General features: G+C 40.5%; 1 protein-coding gene across 4 annotated transcripts; it reads right to left on the bottom strand.

The window, feature by feature from the left end:
- Positions 1-478: 478 nt before the first annotated feature.
- Positions 479-25,286, bottom strand: PRPF3 (pre-mRNA processing factor 3). Of its 4 annotated transcripts, none has more exons than XM_038562102.1 (16): positions 24,901-25,286; positions 21,329-21,518; positions 20,417-20,547; positions 18,278-18,424; positions 13,789-13,872; positions 13,379-13,599; positions 12,253-12,559; positions 11,250-11,416; positions 10,412-10,491; positions 7,711-7,854; positions 6,702-6,801; positions 6,416-6,529; positions 5,208-5,326; positions 4,843-4,926; positions 3,685-3,746; positions 695-841 (listed from the first exon to the last, which is right to left on the bottom strand). In XM_038562102.1, exons 2-16 carry the CDS (start codon positions 21,471-21,473, stop codon positions 695-697), a joined length of 2,052 nt encoding a protein of 683 aa, XP_038418030.1. In that variant the 5' UTR covers positions 21,474-21,518; positions 24,901-25,286. The 4 variants fall into 4 exon arrangements, with proteins under 4 accessions (XP_038418032.1, XP_038418030.1, XP_038418031.1 ...); XM_038562103.1 differs by lacking the exon at positions 24,901-25,286 and adding an exon at positions 24,341-24,608; XM_038562104.1 differs by lacking the exon at positions 24,901-25,286 and having other exon boundaries at positions 479-841; positions 21,329-21,473.
- Positions 25,287-26,501: the final 1,215 nt, after the last annotated feature.

The following is a 26,501-nucleotide window of genomic DNA, read 5'->3' as shown; positions in this document are numbered from 1 at the left end:
ACAGACTAAATTCCTGAATTCTATTCCATTTTACAAGCTGACCCATAATGTCCTCCTTGGACTCTCCCTGTGCCCACTTCACTCACAACACACCTCATATATACACCTGCTTGAGGAAATGACTTCCTGTTAAGATTACTTAGCCGAGATCAGAGGTAATCTACCTTGTGACTTTACTGAAGGTTAACAGATGGACACTCATTTGTTCCACCCTCTTTTACCCACTTAACACCTTCTGCTTCATTCCGCTCCAGGAAAACAGTATTTATCACTCTTGTTCCAAGATGAGGTCAGAAGTTTCCATTAGACATCAAAAATACATATTCATCCATTCATCCACCCACCCATTCATCCATTTATATATACACAGATATCAGTGATAAAATTTTCTTTTTCCACAGCAATTTCTAGAAGTTGGGAGAAAAGATCATCTGAAGACCGAAACTCCAATACCTATAAGTGTGTGAAAAATATCATACCAACTTTAAAAATAACTCTTTAATCATATGCACATAAGGGGAATAAAGGGCAGCACCAGGCTGACTGGGGAAGGGACTAAGGTGTTTTTCCTTTGTCCCAATTGTCAGCTTGGCACAGTTCTGAGATCACACACACAAGTGGGACTGGGCTGGGAAGTAGAATAAGAGGACTGAAGAGACAAAGGCAGGAGGGGAGGCAAGGGCTCACAGTAGTCTCAGTCGGTAGACTCCAACACAGATTCACTCAGCGCAAGGTCCCAGTAGTGTTCAGCCCCATGCTTTTTGAAGTGTTCTCGAGCCATGTTCTCTGTAGGGCACTGTTTGAACTTCATTTCCCCAAAGCTCCGGTCTTTGGCTGTACCCTGGGAAAGAGACAAAATCTGTAATAAACATGCTGTAAATTTATAAAAAATATTTTAAGTAATCTCTGTACTCAATGTGGGGCTCCAACCTACAACCCCAAGATTGAGAGCTGTAGGCTCCAACTACTGAGCCAGCCAGGGCCCTAAAACACTGCAATTAAAAAAAATTATTTATTCATGAGAGATGGGGGGGGGCAGAGACCTAGACAGAGGGAGAAGCAGGATCCCTGTGGGGAGTCCTATGCAGGACTTGATCCTGGGACTCGATCCCCAGACTCTGGGATCACGACCGGAGCCGAAGGCAAACGCTCAACTGCTGAGCCACCCAGGCGTCCCAACACTGCAATTTCTAATCTAAATCAGATATAGCTAACTCTTTCAGCAGGGAGTCTGCTTCTCTCCCTCTTCCTCTGCCCCTCCCCTTGCGTGCATGCACACACACACAGACCGACTCTCTCAAACAAATAAATGAATCTTTATTATTTTTAAAGATTTTATTTATTTGACAGAACATGTATGCACAACTTGGGGGGAGGGGCAGAGGGAAAGGGAGAAACGGACTCTCCGTGTCCCACAAACAGCTCCATTCTAGGACCCTGCGATCATGACCAGAGCCAAAGGCAGATACTTAACTGACTGAGCCACCCAGGCAACTCTTAAATAAATGAATCTGTATAACCTAATAACATTTTCATAGCAATATGCCTAGTTGAGCATGAGTTTATGGTAAAAGCTATTTAAACCTCCACTCCCTTAGATGTTCGCGTGAGTCTTCATGAATTTATTGGCAAAAAGGTTTCAGGTCTTTTTTTTAACCAAATGGAGGATGAGGAATTCTGTGCTCTGATATCTGGGTAAAATGGGATGAATACTGGCCCACCAGGCACCTCTAGGCCTAGATTTGAGCCTTTAAGGAGAGAGAACTGGAGGCTGAAAGGACTCTTTCCACAAGACTCAGTGAGGTCCTGTATGCAAGCAGAAGGCTGTGGGGCCCACTGACCAAGAACAGTATAAGGGTGAGCTAAAGAGGGGAATGGGAGCAGTGAGGGAGGTACCTGAAGAAAATTACAATAGAAAAATATACAGTACTGGGTGTAACCACGTTCTCACCAAAGGTACCAGCAGCAACGGCAGTCATGAAGTATACCTCAAGAGGCTTTCAGGGATCAAATTCCAATAAGCTAGAGTAGAACCTGGCTTATTTCTGAACCTGAGATACAATTTCTATGGATTCTTACAGATAAATGGAAGAGAAATTGGAAGAGATGTAGGCGTTGGGTTCTTAAATATGCAGGTGGGGTATTATGGTTATTATGGCCTAATTTGTATGCATAAATTAGAGGAATCTGGGATAAGACAAAAGGATACATGAAGAACAGAAACAATTGCCTATAAAGAGTGGTCTTAAAGAATCAGAGAATTGGAAGGGGACAATTTCAGTTAAGTGCTTTTCTGTGTTATTAGAACTTTATATTTTTTAAGATTTATTTATTTATTTATCCATGAGAGACACAGAGAGAGGCAGAGACACAGGCAGAGGGAGAAGCAGGCTCCATGCAGGGAGCCCGATGTGGGACTCAATCCCAGAACTGGGACCACACCCTGAGCCAAAGGCAGATGCGCAACCACTGAGCCATCCAGGTGTCCCTAGAATTTATTTTAATAAACATTCACCACTTTTAAATAATGTAATACTTTTATAATAAAGAACTAGTACTAAACATCAGTACTTTTTAAAAAAAGGATATATATGTACTCAACATAAAAGAATAAAATGAAAACATTAAATCAACATAAAGGTACAAAATATTTACAATGTAAAAAAATGTATTTTGGAGTGGGAATAAAAGAATTACTGCAAAACATCAGGATAAGAATATAATTAATTAAGAAAGAAAAAAATTTTAAAGGTTTTATTTATTTATTCATGAGAGAGACACAGAGAGAGGCAGAGGCACAGGCAGAGGGAAAAGCAGGCTCCTCGTGAGGAGCCTGATGGGGTACTTGATCCCAGGACCCTGGGATCACACCCTGAGCCAAAGACATACGCTCAACCGCTGAGCCACCCAGGCACCCCAAGAAAGAAATTTTTAATGCTTCCTGGAAAAAAACAGAATGGTATTTTATGCTTCACAAACAATGAACAATCCTTAATTCACATATTGGCCTGAATAAGCCTATTCATTAATTCATTCTTCAGAACTAATACTGATTCACTAAGATTTCAGGGATGAGGGGAACTAATACTGATTCACTAAGATTTCAGGGATGAGGGAACTGTATAACCATAAACAAGCTCCATTTTACAGAGCACTATTACATAGTAATCTAATCCTGCTCTCAGAAAAAACTGACAAAGAGAAAAGAATATCCACATTTTGTAGATAAAACAACAGTAATTGATGTTAAGTGTCTTGCCAAGTTAAAGAGCTAGTGAGTGGTAATGCCCAGACTCCCAACTTCATATTGTTAAGTCTAGTACTTCTTTCATTATATCCAGACCAAAACAAAACAAAACAAAATCTCACAATGATTCATTTCCCTCTTTCCACGTCTCATATCCATGACTGTGAAATAAACGAGTTGGTAGAGAATTTGTATTCTTTCCACCAGTTTTTCATACTCTTCCCCAGATGACATATCCTATATACTCATCAATTTCACTAAAATATAATCAGGAAGAATCTGCTGCCAAACATTTACCATGGGTTCCAAAAAGAAACATGAATTACTTAAGGAATCAGTAATTGCATAGTTGTACCATCCCACTGCTCACTAGAATGGTATAAACAACCAGGAATTAGCTAACAGTCTGCTTCGGTGTTTAACAAAAAATCACCTACCTCCCAGACTAGTACACATTTGTTGGTTTTCTTCACAGCTTCCTCATCAGATTCCTCATCATCTGGAAAAGACAATATAGCTAAATCTTGCTCTAGACTTACACTAGAGACCAAGGTTTAGGTTCTAAACAAAGAGTATTCAAGGCTACCCCAATTCTTTTAAATGTTCCTTTGCCATATATCAGAATCAAATGTCTTGTATTATCTTTATTTCCCCCAAATTAGACTGAAAGCTTCAAACTCAACATTTACTGAGCACTACAATATATCAAGAGCTGCATCAGGTACTGGGAATAAGGAGATAAATAAAACACAAGCAATTAACAAGTTTTTATTGTTAATAAAAAGTTGTCCTAAGCACTTTGAGAGAGCAAGGCTTCAGATGCCAACATGACAGCATCCCTTATCAAGGACTTTCTAATCTAATGAAGGACAGATAAACCAAATGAAAATATCTTAGAAACCTTGCAAAGCAAAAGAAAATATAGATCAGTTTAAAACTGTCCTTTAAAAAAAATAAAAAATAAAAAAAAAATAAAACTGTCCTTTAAGTAGGGCACAAAAATAAAGACAAAAAACATAAGAGGGTCTGCAAAGTTAGGTAAAATTAAGAAAAGTAAGGTAAGCACATATTGCTAAAGCAGGGCTTCAAAGAAGGTAAGAATGAATATTGATAGAAGAATAACAGGAGGGTATCAAATATATACATGTATTTTATATTTTTTATTTTATATCTATATAAAGTTGGGCTAAAGAAAAGTGTGTGTGTATATATATATATATCTGTATATATATTTTTTGCCTTTAAAAAACTTTTAAAAACTTCTTTAAAAATAGTATAATATAGACAATGCACATATAAATGCATAGCCTGCTAAATTTCACAAACTAAATATATGCCCATAACCTGTGTAAATATAGGCAGACAGTGAAACCAGCTAATAGAAAGGCCTTAAAGGTCGGGCAGAATAACTAACCCTCACACATATCATCACATAATAAAAACTCTATGAATGTCTACTATGTTCATAGTCCAAACAGGTCTTTCTAAAATTCCTCCACAATATGTAGTGTGATCAAGTTTCAGTGGGAGGGAATAGATGAATGGACAGAGTACCATCCCCACCTCCCACTTAATCCCCTCTAACCCCCATTCACCATCTCCCTTTGTGTTAGATGTCTGTTCATCCCACTTTATCCGATGCAGCATAAGACGCTTAAATTTCTTCTGGGCCTTGGGGCCTGGAAACAGAGAAGGAGAATTTTGCCAGAATGGTGGAAGATGATGAAGTAGAAAGAACCTCTGAGCTCATTTGTTACTCAGACCCTAAGGTGGTAGTTGCAATCTTGGAAACCACATTTTAGGTTCTTCTACTCCAATAAACACAGAAACAGAAACCCAGGACGTTATACCTAGGCGTGGCTCTAAAACACTTATCTTCTCCTCCTTTTCCCCACCATTCTATTCACTTCAAGGCCTAGGGTTGTGTGGGGACAGTCTCCCTCAGTTTTTTCGGACTCACCCCCTTCCACTACTACCACGTTGACATCCTTGTGCAGTACAACCACCCCTGTCAGGTACAGTTGCCCAGCATTGGCCTCAATCTTGAACTTCTTGGCTGGATTGCTCAAATTTCGAACTCTGGAGAAGGGAAAGTTTAATTATGGCTTTTGTTTTAGCATCAGTAGCTGCCTGAATGGAATGGCAAATAAACAGATGTTCCACAATGGTTTTCTCTCTACAAACAACAGCCTCTGGAGTAAGCACGTACACTAACGCTTGAAAGAAAGGCAGAATCAGTAAGTCTTGAAGTAACTCCACTGTCTTATACTTCAAAGACCAGTATTGTACACACACACAACAAATAGCAGGTAATCAAAATTTACTCTAAGAAAGAAGAGGTATTACCACTATCCAAAAGTACTTGCAAGCTAATTGTTCTTGACAGTGTAATGATCAACAAATTCTTTGCCTTCTAGATGCTTATAATGTCAAGTTACCAGAATGCTATGCATGGAAAATTTCTAGAATTTTCTAGAATTACAAAAAATTGTTAGTAGCAATTATCTACAGTAAGCAGTAAGGGATCAGAGAGCAAGAAGGGGACTTTTTTCAGTAAAGGCCTTCTATACTGTTATATTAAAAAAATTCTTAAATATTCATTACTTTGTAATAATGTATCACTTTCATAATAAAGAACTAGTTATTAAACAAGAGCACTTTTAAAAAATGGAAGGTACACACGTACTCAACATAAAAATAAAATGAAGACATTAAATCAACAAGAAGGTAGAAAATATTTACAATGTGCAAAATGTATTTTGTAGTGGGAATAAAAGGATTACTACATTACATGAGAATAAGAATATAGTTACTGAAGAAAGAAACTTTTGATGCTTCCTGAAGAAATAGATTATATTTTATTTCACATAGAGAATGATCCTTAGTTCATATGTTGGTCTCACCAGGTATATTCATTCATTCATTCATTCATTCATTCATTCATTCATTCATTCTTCAGAACTAGTACTGGTTCACTGAGAAGCTCTCAGAGATAGAACAGTAAGTCTTTAACCCTCCCTCATTATAAAAGATTTACTAGCTCCTGATTCATGTTGAGGTCACAGAAGAGAGTAGGGACTGATGTTAGACCACAGTGATTCTGCCTCAAGCACTTGGAAAAGTTTTTGGTATTTCTAAGGCAAAGGCTGGCCCAGTTTGGACACCTACCTATATACAGATATGTGTACCCCCTGTGAAATGTCTTCTTTAAGCTTTTTAATTTTCTTGACCTTTCTCTGTTCTGCTGTAAGTTTTCGGGCAGCGTTGGCCTCTTCATGCGCTCTGTCGTGACAGGAAGGACATCCACAAGTGAGAAAGGCATTGAAGATCAGAGGCAAAGCTGAGGGAAAGAGAGAGCAACAGAGGACTCTCCCCTCCCTCCAAATATGGATCCCCTCAGAAGAGTCTGGGAAAGGTACTTGCCCGGGTTTCCACCCAATCCCATGGCACTTACTTCTGTCTTTTTGCCATCTGAGCTCTGACATGGGCTTCTACCTTCGTGGGGTCTTGAACAGCTTCTGTTCCTAATACTCGCATTAAATTTGAAATTCTCACTGCAAGTGGAGAGAGGATAGAAAACAATGAATTCTCCAGCTGGGATAACTTGTCACCTTTTCTCAATCAATTCAACTATTTACCTATTTCAAATCTCTGCTCCAAGTTTATTTCCTCCAAAAACCCCTACACCTTGAAAAGCCCATCCAATTAACTCAGTATTTGTGGAAGGTCACACAATCTATACAGTTGGTATACATTTATTTACACTGCTTGAAAATTTATGATAGATAAGGAACTTTAATTTCGTTGGTATTTTTCACTCTGATCACAGCATTTTTTTTTTTAATAAAGATTTTTATTTATTTATGAGAGACTCACAGAGAGAGAGGCAGAGACACAGGCAGAGGGAGAAGCAGGCTCCATGCAGGGAGCCAGATGTGGGACTTGATCCCAGGTCTCCAGCCCATTAGAGGATCAGGCAGGCCCTGGGCTGAAGGCAGCGCTAAACCACTGAGCCACCTGGGCTGCCCCTGATCACAGCATTTAATAAAAGATCCTACACATAACAGTGCTCACTCAAATATTACTGAGTGATAATGGAAACTACAGGAGTGAAGGTTTCTTTCAACAGTATTTTCATTTTTCAAATATTAAGAGTTATGTACAAAACACTCTATGCAAACACTGTAACTACTATCTTCATGAATTTCAAGACCATTACTCTTCCAGGAAGATCAGTGTTATATATTTTTACACTTTACAAATAAACCTTAAATGACCTCTACACCGAATATGTTGACCTGTCTTAACAAGATTGTAGAAAATTTAGAATAGGAAGAAAAAAATCAATGAATGATTCAGAGAAAACAAAAAGCACCCAAATACAGAGAGATATAAAAGTTCCTCTAGAAATACAGGGATAAACAAATGTACCACCCTTTCTTCTTTGCCTCCAAGATACGTACCTTTGGGTTCTGGAGGAGGCATCAGGCCCAGCCTGACTTTCTCTTGTAGTTCCTTCTGTGCTTCCCTCCTTGTTTGCCTTCGAAGTTTCTTCTGTTCCTTCTTGGTAAGATACACCCCCAGAGTAACTGGTGTGTCATTGTCAACTGCCAGGTAGAGAAATGAAAGTATAAAAGCAAGAAGCCCATTAGAGGAAGGTAGGTGACAATCAATCACTCACATTAAAAGAAATTTGCTATTTTTAAGTTGGATAATGGTAGTATGTTACATTTTTTAAAAGCATCCTTATCTTTCATAAGTGTTCTAACTTGTTTTTTCTTGAAGCAGGTGAACGCTTTAATCAACTGAAAAGTAGCAAATACAGAAAACAAAATTAGAGCTGCTCTAGTTGCTCTGCATGAGTATTTGGGTTAGGTGGGGCCAAGATGAAATTTATAATTTTGGAGTTACAGGAAAATCCTCTGGACTCCCAAAGCAGTTTATTTAATTTTCTTAAATTTTATTTGTTATTATTATTTTTTAAAAGTTTATTTAAGTAATCTCTACACTCAAAATGGGGCTTGAACTCGCAACCCTGAGATCAAGAGTCTCATGCTCTTTTGATTTGAGGCAGCCAGGTGTGTTCTCAATCTTTTAGTAATATTTTTTAAAGATTTGTTTATTTAGGGATGTGGCTCAGTGGCTCAGTGGTTAAGCTTCTGCCTTCAGCTCAGAGCGTGATCCTCGAGTCCTGGGATCGAGTCCCACATCGGGCTCCCCGTGTGGAGCCTGCTTCTCTCTCTGCCTGTGTCTCTGCCTCTTTCTGTGTCTCACATGAATAAATAAATAAAATCTTAAAAAAAATTGTTAATTTATTTTATAGAGAAAGATCCTGCACACATGCTAGTAGGGGGAGGGGTAGAGGGAGAGAATCTCAAGCAGACTCCCCATTGAGCCTGTAGGGCTCCCCTCAATCTCATGATTCTGAGATCATGACCTGAGGTGAAATCAAGAATTAGACACTCAACTGAGTTGCCCAGGCACCACTCACTTTTTAAAACAAACAAAATCCCCCATGTTCTTCTAATAATTCACAATGATGACAACTAAGTATACTCTGATTAACTAATATTGAATGATTATCATACATTGTAACACCTCAAGGTCTTTTTTTTTTTTTTAGTATTTTTTTAAATTTTTATTTATTTCTGATAGTCACAGAGAGAGAGAGGCAGAGACACAGGCAGAGGGAGCAGCAGGCTCCATGCACCGGGAGCCCGACATGGGATTCGATCCCGGGTCTCCAGGATCGCGCCCTGGGCCAAAGGCAGGCGTTAAACCGCTGCGCCACCCAGGGATCCCACACCTCAAGGTCTTAATCTATTTTTCCAAATTTACTAATTGAAATATTATCTCTTCTATTCATCCCAAATCTGATCAAAGTGTAAAAATCTTTTATGACCTACATAACTCTTGAAGAAGGTATAACAGTTAATATTATCTCTACTTATGAGAAAGTTCTGTGTGCTAAGTGATTTACCCAAGGGATTCAGCTAGTTAAAAACACAGCCACAACTAAAACCTTTCTCTTTTGAGTGAGCCAATAGGTTTTTGCTAAAAAAAATGATAGAGAGAAAGGCTAAAGACAAAGATGACTGAAAAAGAGCAGGTATTTAGTAAAAGTATACAAGACTGGAGTTGGGAGTCAGAGATAAGAATGTTTTTTATTTTTCTTAAAATAGGTTCCATGCCCAGTGTGGATCCCAATGTGGTGCTTAAACCCATGACCCTGGGCAGCCCGGGGTGGCTCAGCGGTTTAGCGCCACCTTCAGCCCAGGGTGTGATCCTGGAGACCTGGGATCGAGTCCCACATCGGGCTCCCTGCATGGAACCTGCTTCTCCCTCTGCCAGTGTCTCTGCCTCTCTCTCTCTCTCTCTCTCTCTCTGTGTCTCTTATAAATAAACAAATAAACAAATCTTTAAAAATAAAAAATAAGGGCAGCCCTGGTGGCACAGCGGTTTGGCGCCACCTGCGGCCTGGGGTGTGATCCTGGAGACCCGGGATCGAGTCCCACATCGGGCTCCCTGCATGGGACCTGCTTCTCCCTCTGCCTGTGTTTCTGCCTCTCTCTGTCTATGAATAAATAAATTAAATCTTAAAAAAAAATAAAACATAAAAAATAAATAAATAAACCCATAACCCTGAGATGAAGACCTGAAATGAGATCAAGAGTCAGATGGTTAACTGACTGAGCCACTCAGCCACCCCAAGAATGTTTTTTAAAACCTAACTTGTAATATATATCAGTGAAACTATCTTTAGATTAAGCCTCAGTGCTCTAGAGCTACACTGTCCAATATTGTAGTCAATAGCCACATATTCTATCTATTTTTAAAGATTTCTTTACTTTAGAGACAGGAGAGAGAGAGAGAAAACACATCAGACAGAGGGAGAGAGAAGAATCTTAAGCAGGCTCCATACCTAGCAGAGCTCAATCCCACAACCCTAAGATCATGATACATACACTATTTAAATTGAAATTAATTAAAATTGAATACAATTTAAAATTCAGTCTTTCAGTTTTATTAGCGCAACCCAATTTTCAAGAGCTCAAGTCACTAGTAGATAGTGGCTACTATATGGACAGCACAGGTAGAGAACATGTCCATTATCACATGAAGTTCTATTTAACTAGAACCTTAGTTGAGTAATCTACACATTACCTGGAGGGTTGAGTTGGGCTGGATGTTCAACAAGATTTGTGATTCCAAAATAATCTTCTCTCTTGGGATTTTCCTCTGTACTAAAATTGGAGGAAAAAGGGAAAACAAGATATGTGGGTAGAGACAATTCCAAGAGAGGGAGTCTCAGAAACACAATGAAAAAATGCACTCTTCACAATGCATTCTAGTAGTTTTTAGTGTTTGCATATCTACAACATGTAATTATATTACACATAATTTTTAAGATGAGAAAACTGGGTCCCACTAAGGTTGGACATACTCTCCACACTAGTCATTCTCAACCTTTTTCCTACCCTAACATCCCTGATGGATGTAAAATTCTCTAACAAATAACAAGAACTCCCTGGGACAGTGATTGACAAAAGAAGGGAAAGGAGAAAGGCTGAGACACGGTCTCTTAAAGCCATGTATCAGAATTATAGAACAGATATAATTAAAGCTCTCCAAATGTTTCTTAACCATTCTCTCCTGAATCAATTATCCTTCCTCTTGTTCTAGGAACAGATCTTTAAGAAATGTAAAAATCTATTATAAGTAGCAAAAAAAAAAAAAAAAAAAAATCATTAAGAAAACAAATAATTATGTATAACAAAACCAAGTACAAAATTTACATCCTTTCCCTTTTAGATTTGTGCCTATTCCTTCCTCTGTTAACCCCCAAAACTAAAGAAACCTATACAACATATTCTTCACCAATACATAAGCCTGTGTATGGTTACCTATTTCCTCAGGATTTTAAGATTTTACTTAATGCATGAGTATCATCTCTCCCAATAAAATTCTAGCCTTATTAAAAAATATTAACTAACAAACTCACAGGTCAAAGCCATTGGGGATGATATAAGAGTCCCACCACTCAATTTCAGGGATATCTCCTTCCTTTAGCTCTTTTTTAGGAGCAATGAGGGCCAGCCTAGTTGAAGTATGGATGCCTGTTTTTCGAGCTGCCTGTGAGATCTCTGCCTGCAGCTTCTCCAGTTGAGCCTAAAGACAAGATAAACCAAGATGCGAAGATAAACCAGAGTCACAGAAAACAAGGACATGAAAGAATCCCAAATTTTAAAGCACCCTCGTTGAACTGTTTATGTCTAATGCAAAGAATTCATAATTTCTGAAAACTCTGAAGAGCCATTCTACTTTATTTTATCCTTAGTTGATTTACATGCAACTACCCTCATCACCACCTTTCACCTGTAGCAAAATACAAAAATTGGCATTTTATGAAAACCCCATTCTAAGAAGATAAAAACAAGAAGCAAAATTCACTGAATATATAGTCAGTTTAACTCTTCACGTGTGGAGTTATTTATCTGCAGTAAATGTTAAGACAGGCTAGCTTTCCTCAGTCACTCAGAGCATTTTGAATTATTTCCTTCCACTATTTTTTTTTTAAGATTTTATTTATTTATTCATGAGCGACACAATGAGATAGAGGCAGAGACATAGGCAGAGAGAAAAGCAGGCTCCATGTAAGGAGCCCAATGTGGGACTCGATCCCGGGACTCCAGGATCACGCCCTGGGCTGAAGGCAGGTGCTCAACTGCTGAGCCACCCAGGCATAACCTCCTTCCACTGTTTATAGGTGAATTTTCAAACTTTCCTCTTCACGTAAGTAGAATGTAATTAAGAAGACAAATCAGCTAAAAATCAAGTATTCCAAGAATAAATGAAGTTTTTAAAAATTAGTCATTGCTTTATTACTTATGTATCTAACTGCCTAAAACTTAAGAGAATTGAATTGATACTATTTTAGGACTGTATTAAATTTCCTCTGTCCCCTAACTTCTTTGAAGTTCTAGGTTATATTCTAAACCAGATACCTTTGTCCGTAATCGTTGGGCAATCTTCTCAAATTTGCCCTTGTCATGGAATTTAAAAGTGCGTCTTTGGCGCTGAGAAGGGGCAATTGAAACTCGGGGGTCGAAAAAGGTGTTAGACTCCATGTCTTCTGAAGGCTTTTCTTTCAGCTGTTGTTTGAACTGCTCCCTTTTCACAGCACGAATGTTGGCCTTCAGAGTAGGCATGCGGTGTGTCAGCTCAATCTCCTTTCCTGTTGCATCTACAGTGCGACCTTGCTCGTCAAGAATCAGTGGTGTAGGTTTAGTTTGATCTTTTAACTCCACCTTCCTGAGAAATAGTGCACAAATAAATAAATGCCATATGGGACAATATAGCAAACAAAAACAAACAAAACAAGCCGAATCCAACAAAGAGAATAGGTTACACAAGTCTAGGGAACATAAGCTCATCAGTGAATAGTAACACTCTGATTGAAAACATCAGACTAAATATTTGAGTACAGACTATAGTCTGATGAAATGAATTGAAATTACACTGACGAGAATTTGTAATTCTATTTCACTCCTGAATTTCTAAGTCAGACAGTATGCCAAATCAACTGTATATGCTAAAAATGGTTTATCATCTTTATCCAATTGTAGAGAACTCTCAGATCTGGTATCAACTCACTGTGGTTTAATGGATATAGCTCTGGAGTTAGGAACCAGGAGACCTGGTTCTATTCCTAGCTCCAACAATAGATGAATAATCTTAACTTCAGTTCTACCAATTGTAAAAAAAGATAAATTCTGCAACAAGGAAGCTAAAAGAATTCAATTAGTATTTATTATTTTATTTATTTACTCATGAGAGACAAAGAGACAGGCAGAGAGAGAAGCAGATTCTGCACAGGGAGCCCAATATGGGACTCAATCCCAGGACCTCGGGATCATGTCCTGAGCTGAAGGCAGATGCTCAACCACTGAGCCTCTCAGGTGTCCCTCAACTGGTATTAAACATATGTAAGAAATATGAAACTGTAAGAAATGATGTAGGCTCCTTGAAAGAAGAGGATCAATAACATTCAAAGTTGTTGTTTTCACTTTCAAAAGTATTTATTGCTCCAGCTTCAGCAATAAAAAGGGGTTCCATGAAACAGATACTCACGGGGGAGCAATGCCCATGGCATGGAGATTAGCCAGGCCCACCATATTGGCATTACCAATGAGCCCTGGCTTCAGTGCCAGCTGGGCTTGGATGCGGGCTTGTAGTTCAGCTGCTTTCCTTGCCTTCTCAATGGCATCATTCATGAAAGTGGCAGCCTGGGAAGGCTGAATAGTGTTGCCAATTGGAAGTCGCTCTGGTTGAGAGGAAGAAGGAGTCTTTGGCTGTGAGATAGAGAAAAAGAAGTCAGAATCAGAAGAATCAGATAGGTCACTTACACACATATACACACAGACACACTCTGGTAGACTGTGGGGTGGAACGTGCAGTAACCTTCCAGACTCTCAAATGAGTGGATGGCAAGAAATGCTTTGCTACATAGTCTTCTTTTCAGAGTAACCTGGGCACAATACCTGAGGTGTAGGGGGGCTAATGAAGCTCAGCTGTTTTTTCCTCTCCTCAATTTGCCGTGTAGCTGCCTCCATCATCTGTTTGATCTGTGCTCGATGGGAGAAAAATTGAAAAACTGTTAACATCTCTTTTTTATTTCTCCTGCATAAGTTCCTAAATGCAAAAGGCTTTCAGGTCTAGAGAACTAAAAGTTTTCGAATGAACCCATCATATTCTGCTCGTACCACTGGCTAGAATATTTAGTAAAGATAAGCCTACTACACTGGGCATTGAAACTTTTCAACCCATCATTCTGTGGCAGGATTGGCACATTAGGTAGTAACATAATTTGATGATTAAGACTCAGGTTAAGGGGTGCCTGGATAGTTCAGATGCTTAAGTGTCTGACTCATATTTTGGCTCAGGTCATGATCTCATCTCATGAATCAAGGGATGGAGCCCTACGTCGGCTTGGGATTCTCTCTCTCTCTCCCTCTTCCACCGTCCTTCTCCCACCTCTTTCAAAATAAAGAAATCTTTAAAACCAAAGAAAGGCTCAGGTTAAGAGAAACTTGAGCTTGAATTTTAACTCTCCCATTTACTGCTTATGTGACCTTTGACATGGTATTTAATCTCTAAAACTCCAACTGTCTAAAAAGGGTAAAAACAGTACCTACATTATACAGCTATTATGAGCATTCAAAACAGAATCCACACAAATTATCATACTTTTTGTTTTTAAGTTTATTTACTTATTGGAATTTCTACATCCAACATGGGGTTCACACTCAGGACCCTGAGATCAAGAATCATATGCTCTTCTGATTGAGCCAGCCAGGTGCCCCAAATTATCCTACTTTTTAAGAATTTCTGCTCTGGGTAACTGGAGACAACAAAGCAAAGACCTGCCTTTGTAAAACCCTTCTTTCAGAAGAATTTTAAAGCGTCAGGCTCCCAGCATGGAGCCTGCTTCTCTCTCTGCCTGTGTCTCTGCCTCTCTCTCTCTCTGTCTTTCATGAATAAATAAATAAAAAATCTTAAAAAAAAAAAAAAAAGAATTCTAAAGAATATGACAATGACAAACTCTGAAAATACAATTAAGTAACTCTTGAATTTTCTAAAAAAGACACTGTTGTGTCAAGGTGCTTCAAGATTTTTTTTTAAAGATTTTACTTATTTAGGGCAGCCCCGGTGGCCCAGCGGTTTAGCACTGCTTTCAGCCCGGGGTGTGATCCTGGAAACCTCGGATTGAGTCTCACATTGGGCTCCCTGCATGGAGCCTGCTTCTCCCTCTGCCTGTCTCTCTGCCTCTCTCTCTCTCTGTGTGTCTGTCATAAATAAAATAAAATCTTTAAAAAAATATATTTTACTTATTTATTTGAAAAGAAACGGTGAGAGCATAAGCAGGGAGGCGGCAGAGAGGGAGAAGCAGATTTCCTGCTGAGCAAGGAGTCTGATGCCAGGCTTGATCCCAGAATCCTGGGATCATGACCTGAGCCAAAGGTAGAGGCTTAACCAACTGAATTACCCAGACGCCCCTCTATTTTTTAAAATTTACTTTAAATTATTTTCAAAATTTATTTAAGTCATCTCTACATCCAACTTGGGGCTCAAACTCACGACCTCAAGATTAAGAGTCACATGCTTTTTTCAATGAGCCAGTCAGGAACCCCTGTAAAATTTACTTTCTTAATATTTCTTTTGAGTAGTTCAAAATGCAAAAAAGTACAGTAGGGTATATTATTATTTCTTCCACCTCTATTCTCCATAAAGCACCAGTTATCAGTTTCTTTCCTTGCAGAACTATCATCTACAGATACAAATAAGCAAATTTAGGGATGCCTGGGTGGCTCAATTAGTTAGGAGTCTCTCTCTTTTTTTAAGTTATTCATTCATTCATTCATTTATAGTGGGCGTGCACGCACAAGCAGGCAGAGCAACAAGCAGAGGATGAGGTAGAACAAGCTCCCTGCCTAGCAGAGAGCCTGATGTGGGGCTTGATCTCAGGACCCTGAGATCATGACCTGATTTGCAGGCAGAGGCTAAAGCAACTGAGTCACCCAGGTGCCCCAAGAGTCCAACTCTAAATTTCAGTTCAGGTCATGATCTCAGGGCCAGGAGACTGAGCCCAGAGACAAGCAACGTGCTGGGTGACAGGAGATGCAATGGGCATGGAACCTAATTAAGATTCTCTCTCTCTCCCTTTGCCTCCCTCACCTTAAAAAAAAAAAAAAAAAAAAATTCATTCACCATTCACCCACCGATATGCATATGTATATATTCTATTTCCCTTCCAGGAAATCTTAAATGGTTGAAGAAGTATTTACTGTTTATATGGTATCAAACCTGTTTGTTCCTTTTTTTATTCTATATATTTATTTATTTATTATTATTATTATTTTTTTTTAATTTTTTTAAGTAATCGCTACACACAACTGGCTTGAACTCACAACCCCAAGATCAAGAGTTGTATGCTCCACTGACTGAGCTGCTCAGGTGCGCTAGTATCAAAATTGTTTTAAGAGAGCCCATTTTTAAAAATTAATTAATTTAGGGCAGCCCCAGGGGCCCAGTGGTTTAGCACCGTCTTCGGCCCAGAGCGTGATCCTGGAGACCTGGGATCGAGTCCCACATCGGGCTCCCTGCATGGAGCCTGGTTCTCCCTCTGCCTGTGTCTCTGCCTGTCTCTCTCTCTGTATGTCTCATGACTAAATAAATATTTTTTAAAAATTTACTTTAATCTCTCTTTTTTTAAGAATTTTATTTATTTATTTGAGAGAGTATCACAGAGAGCACAAGTAGGGGGGATAGGCAGAGAGAGAGGGAGAAGCAGGCTCTCTGCTGAGCAGGGACCCCCATGCAGGGCTTGCTCCCAGGACCCGGAGATCATGACCTGAACCAAAGACAGATACTTTTTTTTTTTTTTGAAGACAGATACTTAACCAACTGCACCACCCAGGCACCCCAAGAAAGTCCATTCTAAAAATATAGAAAATTCCTATTAAAAACAAAAACACAAAGTCGGGGCACCTGGGTAGCTGAATTGGTAGAGCGTCTGACTCTTGGTTTTGGCTCAGGGCATGATCTCAGGGTCCTGGGATGGAGCCCTGCACTGACCTCAGCAAAGTCTGCTTGGGATTCTCTCTCTCTCCCTCTGCCTTCCTCTCTCACTTGTGCATGCTCTCTAAATAAGTCACATCTTGGAGGATCCCTGGGTGGCTCAGCACTTTAGTACCCGCCTTCAGCCCAGGGCATGATCCTGGAGTCCTGTGGTTGGGTCCCACATCAGGCTCCCTGCATGGAGTCTGTTTCTCCCTCTGCCCGTGTCTCTGCCTCTCTCTCTGTGTCTCTCAATCACATATTTAAAAAAACAACAATTTTAAGTCAACTTAAAATTATTTTAGTGGGGGATCCCTGAGTGGTTCAGCAGTGTGGCGCCTGCCTTTGGCCCAGGGTGCGATCCTGGAATCCTGGGATCGAGTACCGCATTGGGCTCCCAGCACGGAGCCTGCTTCTCCCTCCTCCTGTATCTCTGCCTCTATCATAAAATAAATAAATAAATAAATCCTTTTAAAAAATTATTAATAAAAAAATTATTTTAGTGGGTTATACTGTCTCTGCATTGTATTTAGAAATTCTCCTCTGCCATCAAGCTGAGTTCTGATTACTTCAACAATTTTTTTTCTTTTTAAAGATTTTTATTTATTTATTCATGAGAGACACAAAGAGAGAGGCAGAGACACAGGCAGAGGGAGAAGCAAGCCCCATGCAGGGAGCCCAATGTGGGACTCGATCCCGGGTCTCCAGGATCAAACCCTGGGCCAAAAGCAGGCGCCAAACCGCAGAGCCACCCAGGCGTCCCTACTTCAACAATTTTCTCAATGATCCAATGAGGTACACAACTGGCTAAATGATATGTGTAATACACCTTGTTTGCCACATAATAGGTACTCAGTAAATGCAATTTTTTTTTTTTTTTATTTATGATAGTCATACAGAGAGAGAGAGAGAGAGGCAGAGACAGAGGCAGAGGGAGAAGCAGGCTCCACGCACAGGGAGCCCGACATGGGATTCGATCCCGGGTCTCCAGGATCGCGCCCCGGGCCAAAGGCAGGCGCCAAACCGCTGCGCCACCCAGGGATCCCAGTAAATGCAATTTTTAAAAAAGATTTACTCATGACACATAGAGAGAAGCAGAGACATAAGCAGAGGGAGAAGCAGGTTCCCTGTGGGGAGCCCGATGCAGGCTTGATCCCAGGACCCTAGGATCACAACCTGAACTAAAGGCAGATGCTCAACCACTGAGCCACCCAGGTGCCTGAGTAAATGCAATTTCAATAGTCTTCATTGGAATACTCCTCGTTAAACTGAGAAATGACAAAACATAAAACAGGAAATAAAAGTTCCCGATGCTAAACACTAATTCAAATTAAGGTCACAATGAATCTGGACCCATGCATCTCTTGCTTCTTCAACTCATAAAATCACTGCTTTCAGTTCCTAATTACTCACCTGGAGCTTAGTCAGCATGCCAGGACTCTCTGAGGGAGGCCCAGGGATCACTTCAGGTTCCTCTTCCACCTCCTCAAAACGGGGTATCCGTCGCTTCTTTACTCCTGATGATTCCTTGGAGATCTCAGAGTCATCACCAAACACTTCCTAAGGAAACCCAAGACAAAATAAGAGTTGTCTCCCTGCCCACGGGACAAAGGAAGAATCATCCTAGTCCCTATCAGCATTTTGTGGCTTTTCCCAGAGGCCTCTAGACCCTCCACCAAATGGACCATCTCACCCAACTTCATCATTCTCCTACTCCAGTCAAGCAAATTTCATCTCCATGTCCTTATAAATGTTCCCATCTCAAAGTCTTTAGAAACGCTACTACCTACAGTTGTAATGATTTTCCCTCAACTTTTCATATCCCTGTTCCAAATCCTGCCTAAAACTCACCTCCTCCAGGAAGTTTTCCTCATTAATAATCTTATCCCACTCTGATCAAACTGTTGCTTCACATCCTCTTAGAATTTAAGACCTGGGTTCATACTACATAAAATTACATTGCTGATATTCTGCTTGCCAAGTGTTAAGTCTTTCAATGTTAGTACTTTCTCCCAAATAGAGTCTAAGCTTTTCCAGGACAGGGGTTTTCTTTTTCTTCTTCAGTATTCCCCAGTAACACTTGTTCTCATTAAACAATGGGAACTCAAATATGTTGACTAATTTGCAAGGTGAATTTAACAGGACGAAGAGTGGCCAACTGGAAGGGACAATGGGAAAAAGCAAATGTACACACCGGTGGTAGGCTTTGGGTGACATCCCCTCTTCACTAGGAGGGCTCGTGTTTTGCAAGGACATATCCTCGGCCAGGGGCGAGCGCTTCCTGGAACTCCTACAGTTCAAGAAAAAGGACTCTCCCATAATATATTGTGTGGGGTGGGGACTTGAATGGACCAAAATGGGACCCATATCCCAAAGCTATCTAGATACCTCCTTCAAGAAACCATTTTTATTAATCCCACCCAATGTAGTCACTTCATTCACAGCATGCCTCAACACTTTCATAGCCACACACCCTATTATAGCATTAACTTCACTCCATAGATCTGTGTATATTGTGGATCAAGCATTCCTTCCCTAAACATAACAAAATTCAATGTCAGTCTGACTGTCTGGTCAACTCTAAAATTTACAAGAAACTGCTACTTAGATTTTATTTATAATTTGTGACTTTATTTTGTTGTGCCCTCCCTCCCCCCCAATTGCAAATTCCTTTAAGGCAAGACCTATTTCTCATTCCTCTGAACACCTTACAATGCCTTAAACACAAAAGGCACACAATTCTCTATTTCTCCTGGTTCCACAGCCTGGCCAGGGACCAGCAGACATTGCTTATTCACTCTTTGTGCCTCAGGAAAAGCAACAGGATAGCCAAGGTATCAAATGAACTTTGGAAGGTTTGGTGAGGGTCACAGAAAAGACATTTTTAATGGAAGAGACAGAAAAGATATAGAGAAATGAGCCTCTTGACGCTGCTAATATGAAAGAAAGCCTGACAAATTAGCAACTACCGAATAAAAAATGAAGGAGGTCAGATAGTAATGATGGTCTTTTTAAGTACTCCACTCATGGGGCCAGATGACCAGCAATATGCTATGCTATACAGCAAACGGTAAGCTCTCAAGACATACAGTAAATAATTTTTGTTAGGTATCCCATCTACAGGTCCATTGCAGAGAAACCTCTGAAAGGAACAACAGTGAGGTCTATAGCTGTGGAGTCACATTCTCAATCAATCTATTAGTTATCAAGTAATCCAAAGCATAAAACATTAAAGCAATCAATGTATAGGTAGTAGCAAAGGAGAGAGTGGAGGAGACAAAGGGAAACATAAGAACCAAAACCCTAACTGTACACGAAAAAGGACAAAGCTACCAATTGTTTCCTTGGAATATTTCAACCCATGAACTTAGGTGGTTTATCACCATGAGATGATGATAATACAAGTTCACCTCTCTCCTTTGACTTCTAAGTACCTCTCTTGAATATTATGTATTCTAATAGTGGATATCAAAGTGTAAGCCGGGTAAGCTCAGCAACTTTGTTACCATTCAAAACACTCCCAAGCTCATTAAATAGTTAACTGTAACCTACCTTTAGCTCTCGTTTTCTGCTCCTGTCACTGCTAGACTTGGAATGTCTAGAGCTTCGGCCTTCCTCCACAGCCTCAAACAGTTTGTCCACAAATCGGAGAGTAGAATCATCAAGAAAAGGTTTCAGATGGTCTGACAGGATAAAAAGAGGTGGTAGGGTTGAAAAAATAAAGAGTACTTAGTCCAATACTAGGCATATAGCAGATGCCAACACTGCAATTTTATCCCCAAGAGGGAGGGAAATGTTTTCGTTAGTTCTTTGTAGGATTCCCATAAATCCTTTTACATTGAAAGACTTTACCTTATGAGGTAAAAGTACAGTTAGAATTTTTTGCAGTAGGAAGTAGCATGGTCAGAGCAACCTATTCAGGTCGAGCATCAAAGTTTATGATGAATAATCACCCTAACTCTTCCCAAAGAGTAAGCTATAGGGGACTACCATAAACAAATTCTGCTTTCCTCAACTTTTTTGTTTTTTTCAGACTTCGATATATTCAGATGTCAGTTTGAATCTGAATATATCTATATGACTTTAGCATATTTCCTAAGTAAATATAACTTAGCCAGTTCAATACATTGGTCAAAGGAAGTCAGTATGAAATTCAAAGTAGATCACAAAGGGGTGCCTAGGCTGGCTCAGCTGGTAGCAGGCATCTTGCTCTTGGGGTCATGAGTTCAAGCCCCACATTGGGTGTAGAGTTTGCATTTAAAAAAAAAAAAAAAAGTCATGAATAGTATAAAAAATAAGAAAAAAAGCAAAATTCATCATTAGGCTATTTCCATTATTATTCAGGAGAAAATAAAATGTGGCCTGATCTTTTTCAGATACTTCCAATAGAGAATTTGGGGAAATTCAAATCAATATTTGTGGTCATGCTGTATGTTAAGCTCAAAGATTCATAAAAGGACATACCAGCTGCCTTCTTCTTGTCCATGCCCTTCCCCACACAGTTCAGTGCTGCTGTGACCACTGTGGGCTCTGAGAAACCCAGCACCCTCTTCACGGTCTTCTCTATCCATGGTTTCAGCTCATCCAGCTCCCTCTTAGACAGAGCCATTCTTCAGGAAAAGTATGGTAGCTCAAATCGGATTCGGTACTGCACCTAAAAAGAAACCAGGAAAAAGTTCTGTTAGAGGATAGGAAAAGACCATTCCAGGCAATATTTAGTACATCAAGAATGTCATCTCCACCCCTATTCTCAATCCTTAGGTGAGTTCTTGTACTTCATTTCAAGCCAAATACTTTTCCTAAAACCTATACTTCAAAGCAGAAAAAACTATGTTCTATTTGTAACCCTAACTCAGTAAGTATCAGTGGATAAGTGAAATCCGTGGAATAAACAAGCAAACCCCGGGAATAACCCAGTCTGAGAAATGAGTTCTAGCTTCTTTTTTGATCCTATCATAACAAAGATTGGCAAACATACAACCTGAAAACAAGACTGAAAAAGCCTACCCAAAGACCAGCTTTTCTATTCCTCCTACTTCCAGGCAGGTATTCCTTAACCCAGCCTTGACCTGTAGGTTTCCTTTTTTTTTTTTTTTTAACTTATTTATTTATGATAGTCAGAGAGAGAGAGAGAGAGAGAGGCAGAGACACAGGCAGAGGGAGAAGCAGGCTCCATGCACCGGGAGCCCGACGTGGGATTCGATCCCGGGTCTCCAGGATCGCGCCCTGGGCCAAAGGCAGGCGCCAAACCGCTGCACCACCCAGAGATCCCGGTTTCCCTTCTTTTTAGAGATGAAAAAAAAAAAAAGAAGGAGGGCTTATCCAGGTAAGCCATCCAATATTAAAGCTCTTAATCTGGACAGCCTAAGTGGCTCAGTGGTTTAGTGCTGCCTTCAGCCCAGGGCCTGATCCTGGAGACCCAAGATCAAGTCCCACATCAGGCTCCCTGCATGGAAACTGCTTCTCCCTGTGCCTGTATCTCTGCCCCCCGCCCCATGAATAAATAAATAAAATCTTAAAAAAAATAAAATAAAGCTCTTAATCTGGGGTGGCTGGGTGGCTCAGTGAGTCAAGCATACGACTCTTGATTTTCAGCTCAGGTCATGATCTTGGAGTTATGGGATTGAGATTCCTACACTGGGCTGCACACCTAGTGTGGAGCTTGGGATTCTCTTTCTCCCTCTCCCACTGGCCTTCCACCAGGTTATTTAAAAAAAAAAAAAAAAAAAAAAGGCTCATCATCCTGGGCACCTGGCTGGCTCAGTCAGTAGAGCATGCAACTCTCAATCCCAGGGTTGGGAGTTCAAGCCCCCGCATTGAGAATGTGTTGAGCCTACTTCAAATAAATAATTTTTTTAAAAACAATAAAGTTCATAATACCTAAGAATGTTGTCACATTTCTCTGTAGTCATAGTCATCCCCATGGAAATTCTGTACCCAGATCATTTTATGTTCTACGAGATCTCTATCAGTTGACTTCACAAAATTAATCCCTCAGCTCAGAAAAGAATACCCTCATTTTGGATGTGCTTTCTCTCCCTTTTCTTTCTTTCTTTCTTTTTTTTTTTTTAAGATTTATTTATTTGAGACACAGAGAGAGAGGCAGAGACATAGGCAGAGGGAGAAGCAGGCAGCCTGATGCAGAACTCAATCCCAGGACCGTGGAATCATGACCTGAGCCAAAGGCAGACACTCAACCACTAAGCCATCTAGGCACTCCTCTCTCCCTTTACATCTTTATTCCTTTCTTTTTAGCTTTTAGCTTAGCAGAGAAAACATTATCATAAAGAACTCTCTATAACAAATTTTAATTATTTACCCAAGTTAGCAATTCTTCAAAATTATTCATGTTTACATTTTGCTCTCCTAGTTAAACAGTAAAGCCTGGAATGCCTGGGTGGCTCAGTGATTGAGCGTCTGTGTTCAGCTCAGGGAGTGATCCCCCCCAGGTCTGGGGATCGAGTCTCACATTGGGGTCTCTGCGAGAAGGCTGCTTCTCCCTCTATGTCTCTGCTTATGTCTCTGTGTCTCTCATGAATAAATCTTAAAAAAAAAAAAAATAGCATAGCTCATGAGCAGAGAGAAAATGTTATTTCCCTGATTTTCTCACTAAGTGCCTAAAGCTAATAAACAGCACTGACCTCAATTTTCAAGCTAACTTCCTCACAGCAGTGCTACAAATCAGGGTCTCTGAGAGTCAATCTTTCAAGATTTTTTGTTTATTTTTTAAAGACTTTATTTGAGAGAGAGAGAACATATGAGCGGTGGGGAGAGGCAAAGGGAGAGGGAGAAGCTGAATCCGGACTTGATCCCAGGATGCTGGGATCATGACCTGAGCTGAAGGCAGATGCCAAATTGACTGAACCACCCAGGCACCCCTCAAGATATTTTAAGACATCTTTTTTCTCTTAAAAGATGGTCTAATTAACTTCTACTTTCTTGGCAGGTTTATTCTCTATAAGACCTGTTGCTAAACTGTGTATTTAATTTTGGTATAACCACTGGAAGCTAGTAGATTAACGTAATGAAAATAGGAGTGAAAGATTTTGTGTGCCTCAGGACATGTTATATGAATAATTCTATGGCAGCTCTACTCACCTCTCATGATATAGCAGTATAGTGTATAAATCAATACATATTAAATGTACGTTACTCAAAAGAAGCAGATTCAGACCCCAAAATGAGTGAAGAAAAGAGTTCACACTGAACATTTGAAATATCGAACTCTTATTTGGCAAGTAATTCCTCTGAGCCTCAGTTTACTTGTCGTACAAAATGAAGCCAATTGCCATATCTAAATAATCCTTAATCATTCAATAAACACTGCATAAGTACTAGGTCTCAAGCAGTGTACTGTGTGCTGAGGATACAAGTGAACAGACAATCCTCGCCTTAATGGGGCTTATATTCCACCAGAATTGAATCATGGGCTAGAAAGGGTAAGCATTTTGAAAATCCAAAGAACAAATCACGTACCGCTCTATCAGATGAAATGTGTGCTCAAGTACCATACTAACAAATGTATTCAACTTCAACCCAATCCTCTAGGAAATTAAACAGTCAGTGGGCAAAAATAAAAGTTTCAAACAGTAACTAGCTTTTTGTCACTAATCAAATGTTCGACAATAACTGCCTCGGGCGGGGCGGGGGTGGAAGTAGAGGAAGGCAGGATCTCTGAGCAGGTAGGAGAATCCAATCTTCTGAAAAATTTCCTTACTCCGTGTTCTTCCCTGCTAACCTGACTTTCCCCCCTGCAACTCCCATTCTTCTGTTTGCTATCTCCGACCGGTTCCCTACCCCACCCTGTTCTCCCCAAACTCCTCATCTTACAGCTAGTCTCCCCACCCCGTCCCCTTCCCGCCCCCGCCCTTTTCCTCCTCACAATCTCACTCCAACCCATTCTCCCTCAGAACCCTGTACTTCTCTCAGCTTCCTTCCCACTGAACGTTCCCGCCTCGGTCCTCCCCGTGGGCTGAGTCCCGGCCCTCGCTGCTCAGACAGGAGGATACCCTCAAAGGGCCCGGGGCACTACTCACCTCACAAACTTCAGCCTCTGAGACGGAGCCCGAACGTTACACCGGAACCGGAAACCCTCGGACCGCCCTACGGCCTGCCGTCGCTACCGCCACAGCTGCCGCCACGCCGCGGTCCCCCACATGTGACGGCGAAGGGCCGGGCCACCGATTTGCGCAGCCGTAGTAGCTACTTTCTCTGCGGCGGAGCGCATGCGTGCCAGGGCAGTAAAGTTTGCGCATGAAAGTTCCTGCGTCTTTGGGTTTCTCCAGCTAAATCTGGTAACTAGATTACTGCGAAGTTAATGTTGCCTGAAGCAGAAATTGGGCTTGCAGTACTCACAGTGTGAATAAATGCGCTAAAAGCGAGGCTTCTGGGACGCCTGGGTGGCTCAGTGGTTGAGAGCCTGCCTTGGGCCCAGGGCGTGATCCTGGAGACCTGGGATCGAGGCCCACGTCGGGCTCCCTGCATGGAGCCTGCTTCTCCCTCTGCCTCTGTCTTTGCCCGCCCCCCCCCCCCATGATTAAATAAATAAAAATCTAAAAAAAATTTTTATTATTATTATTTTTTTTTAAAAAGCGAGGCTTCTGGGTTCGGGCTAAACTGAGCCTTTCTGGTAGGCAGTAAACCATCTTGAGAGGCGGCACCACTTTAACCTTTTTCCCTTACTTAAGTGTAGTGTCAGAGACCACCAAGAAAAATGACTAACATAGGACGACTCCGAAGATAGCATGCCCTCCATCTGTGCCTTTTATGGTTTCATTCATTCATTGGCGTAATACTTATTGACTGCCTACTGCCATATGCCAGACATCCTCTGAAAATCGATATTGCTTAAACTAAGGACAGGGGCTTTAAAGTCAGACTGCCGAGATTTGTATTCTAGATCTCACGCGTTAGCTATGAAAGCAGGCAAATTACTGAAGCCCTGTTTCCTCACCTGTTAAAAAAAATTCTCTTCACAGGGGCTGCTCTGAGGTCAACAATGACAGAATGAGGGTAATGCACTTAAAACAGTGCTTTTCATAGAGTTAAATAAGCTATATTACATATAATAGTCAATTGCCTATTTAGTCTGGAACACATCTTAAGTTTACACGATAATGAAAACTAAACTCATGATTTCACACCGCATCCGCCCTGCCAAAATACCAGCTCCAAGTCTTCATTCTCAGTTAAGAGCAACTGTATTACAGTTTCGGCAGGCCAATAATCTTGGAATCATCCTGGACTCCTGTGTTCTGTTGGTCCTGCTTTCAAATACATACAGAACCCACTTGTTTCTCACCACCTCCACTACTCTCATTTTTATGTTTCGATTATTTTAGGAGCCTCCTGCTTCCAGTCTGTCCCCCTTTTGTCTCATAATGTAGGTTAATAAGCAAATTATCTAGTACTAGAAAGGCAGCTATTATAGTGACCATGTAAACACCTCAGAAAGGTCGTTATGTCCTTGCTTAAAACCATTTCTTGGCTCTTCATACAATTCAGAGTAAAATGTGCCACTCTATTACCTCTGTGATTTCAACCTACCACCACTCTTTCCCTCACTCATTCAACTCCAGAATCGTAATCCCTTTTACTCCTTGAACATGCCAAGGATAATTTCACCTCAAGGTCTTTG

Source organism: Canis lupus, chromosome 17 (assembly GCF_011100685.1).
Source record: "Canis lupus familiaris isolate Mischka breed German Shepherd chromosome 17, alternate assembly UU_Cfam_GSD_1.0, whole genome shotgun sequence".
Lineage (NCBI taxonomy): Eukaryota > Metazoa > Chordata > Mammalia > Carnivora > Canidae > Canis > Canis lupus.
The sequence above is the reverse complement of the archived record's forward strand: the minus strand, read 5'-3'. Positions and strand labels throughout refer to the sequence as shown.

Bases quoted from the DNA above. Each gene is read 5' to 3' on its own strand.
- PRPF3 (XM_038562102.1), bottom strand. From the start codon at position 21,473: ATGGCTCTGTCTAAGAGGGAGCTGGATGAGCTGAAACCATGGATAGAG. The intron at 13,873-18,277 runs GTGAGTAATTAG...CATCGAGCACAG, and splicing joins GCATGCTGACTAAGCTCCAG to ATCAAACAGATGATGGAGGC. The intron at 11,417-12,252 runs GTATCTGGTTTA...TCTTGTCTTTAG, and splicing joins CCCAACGATTACGGACAAAG to GCTCAACTGGAGAAGCTGCA.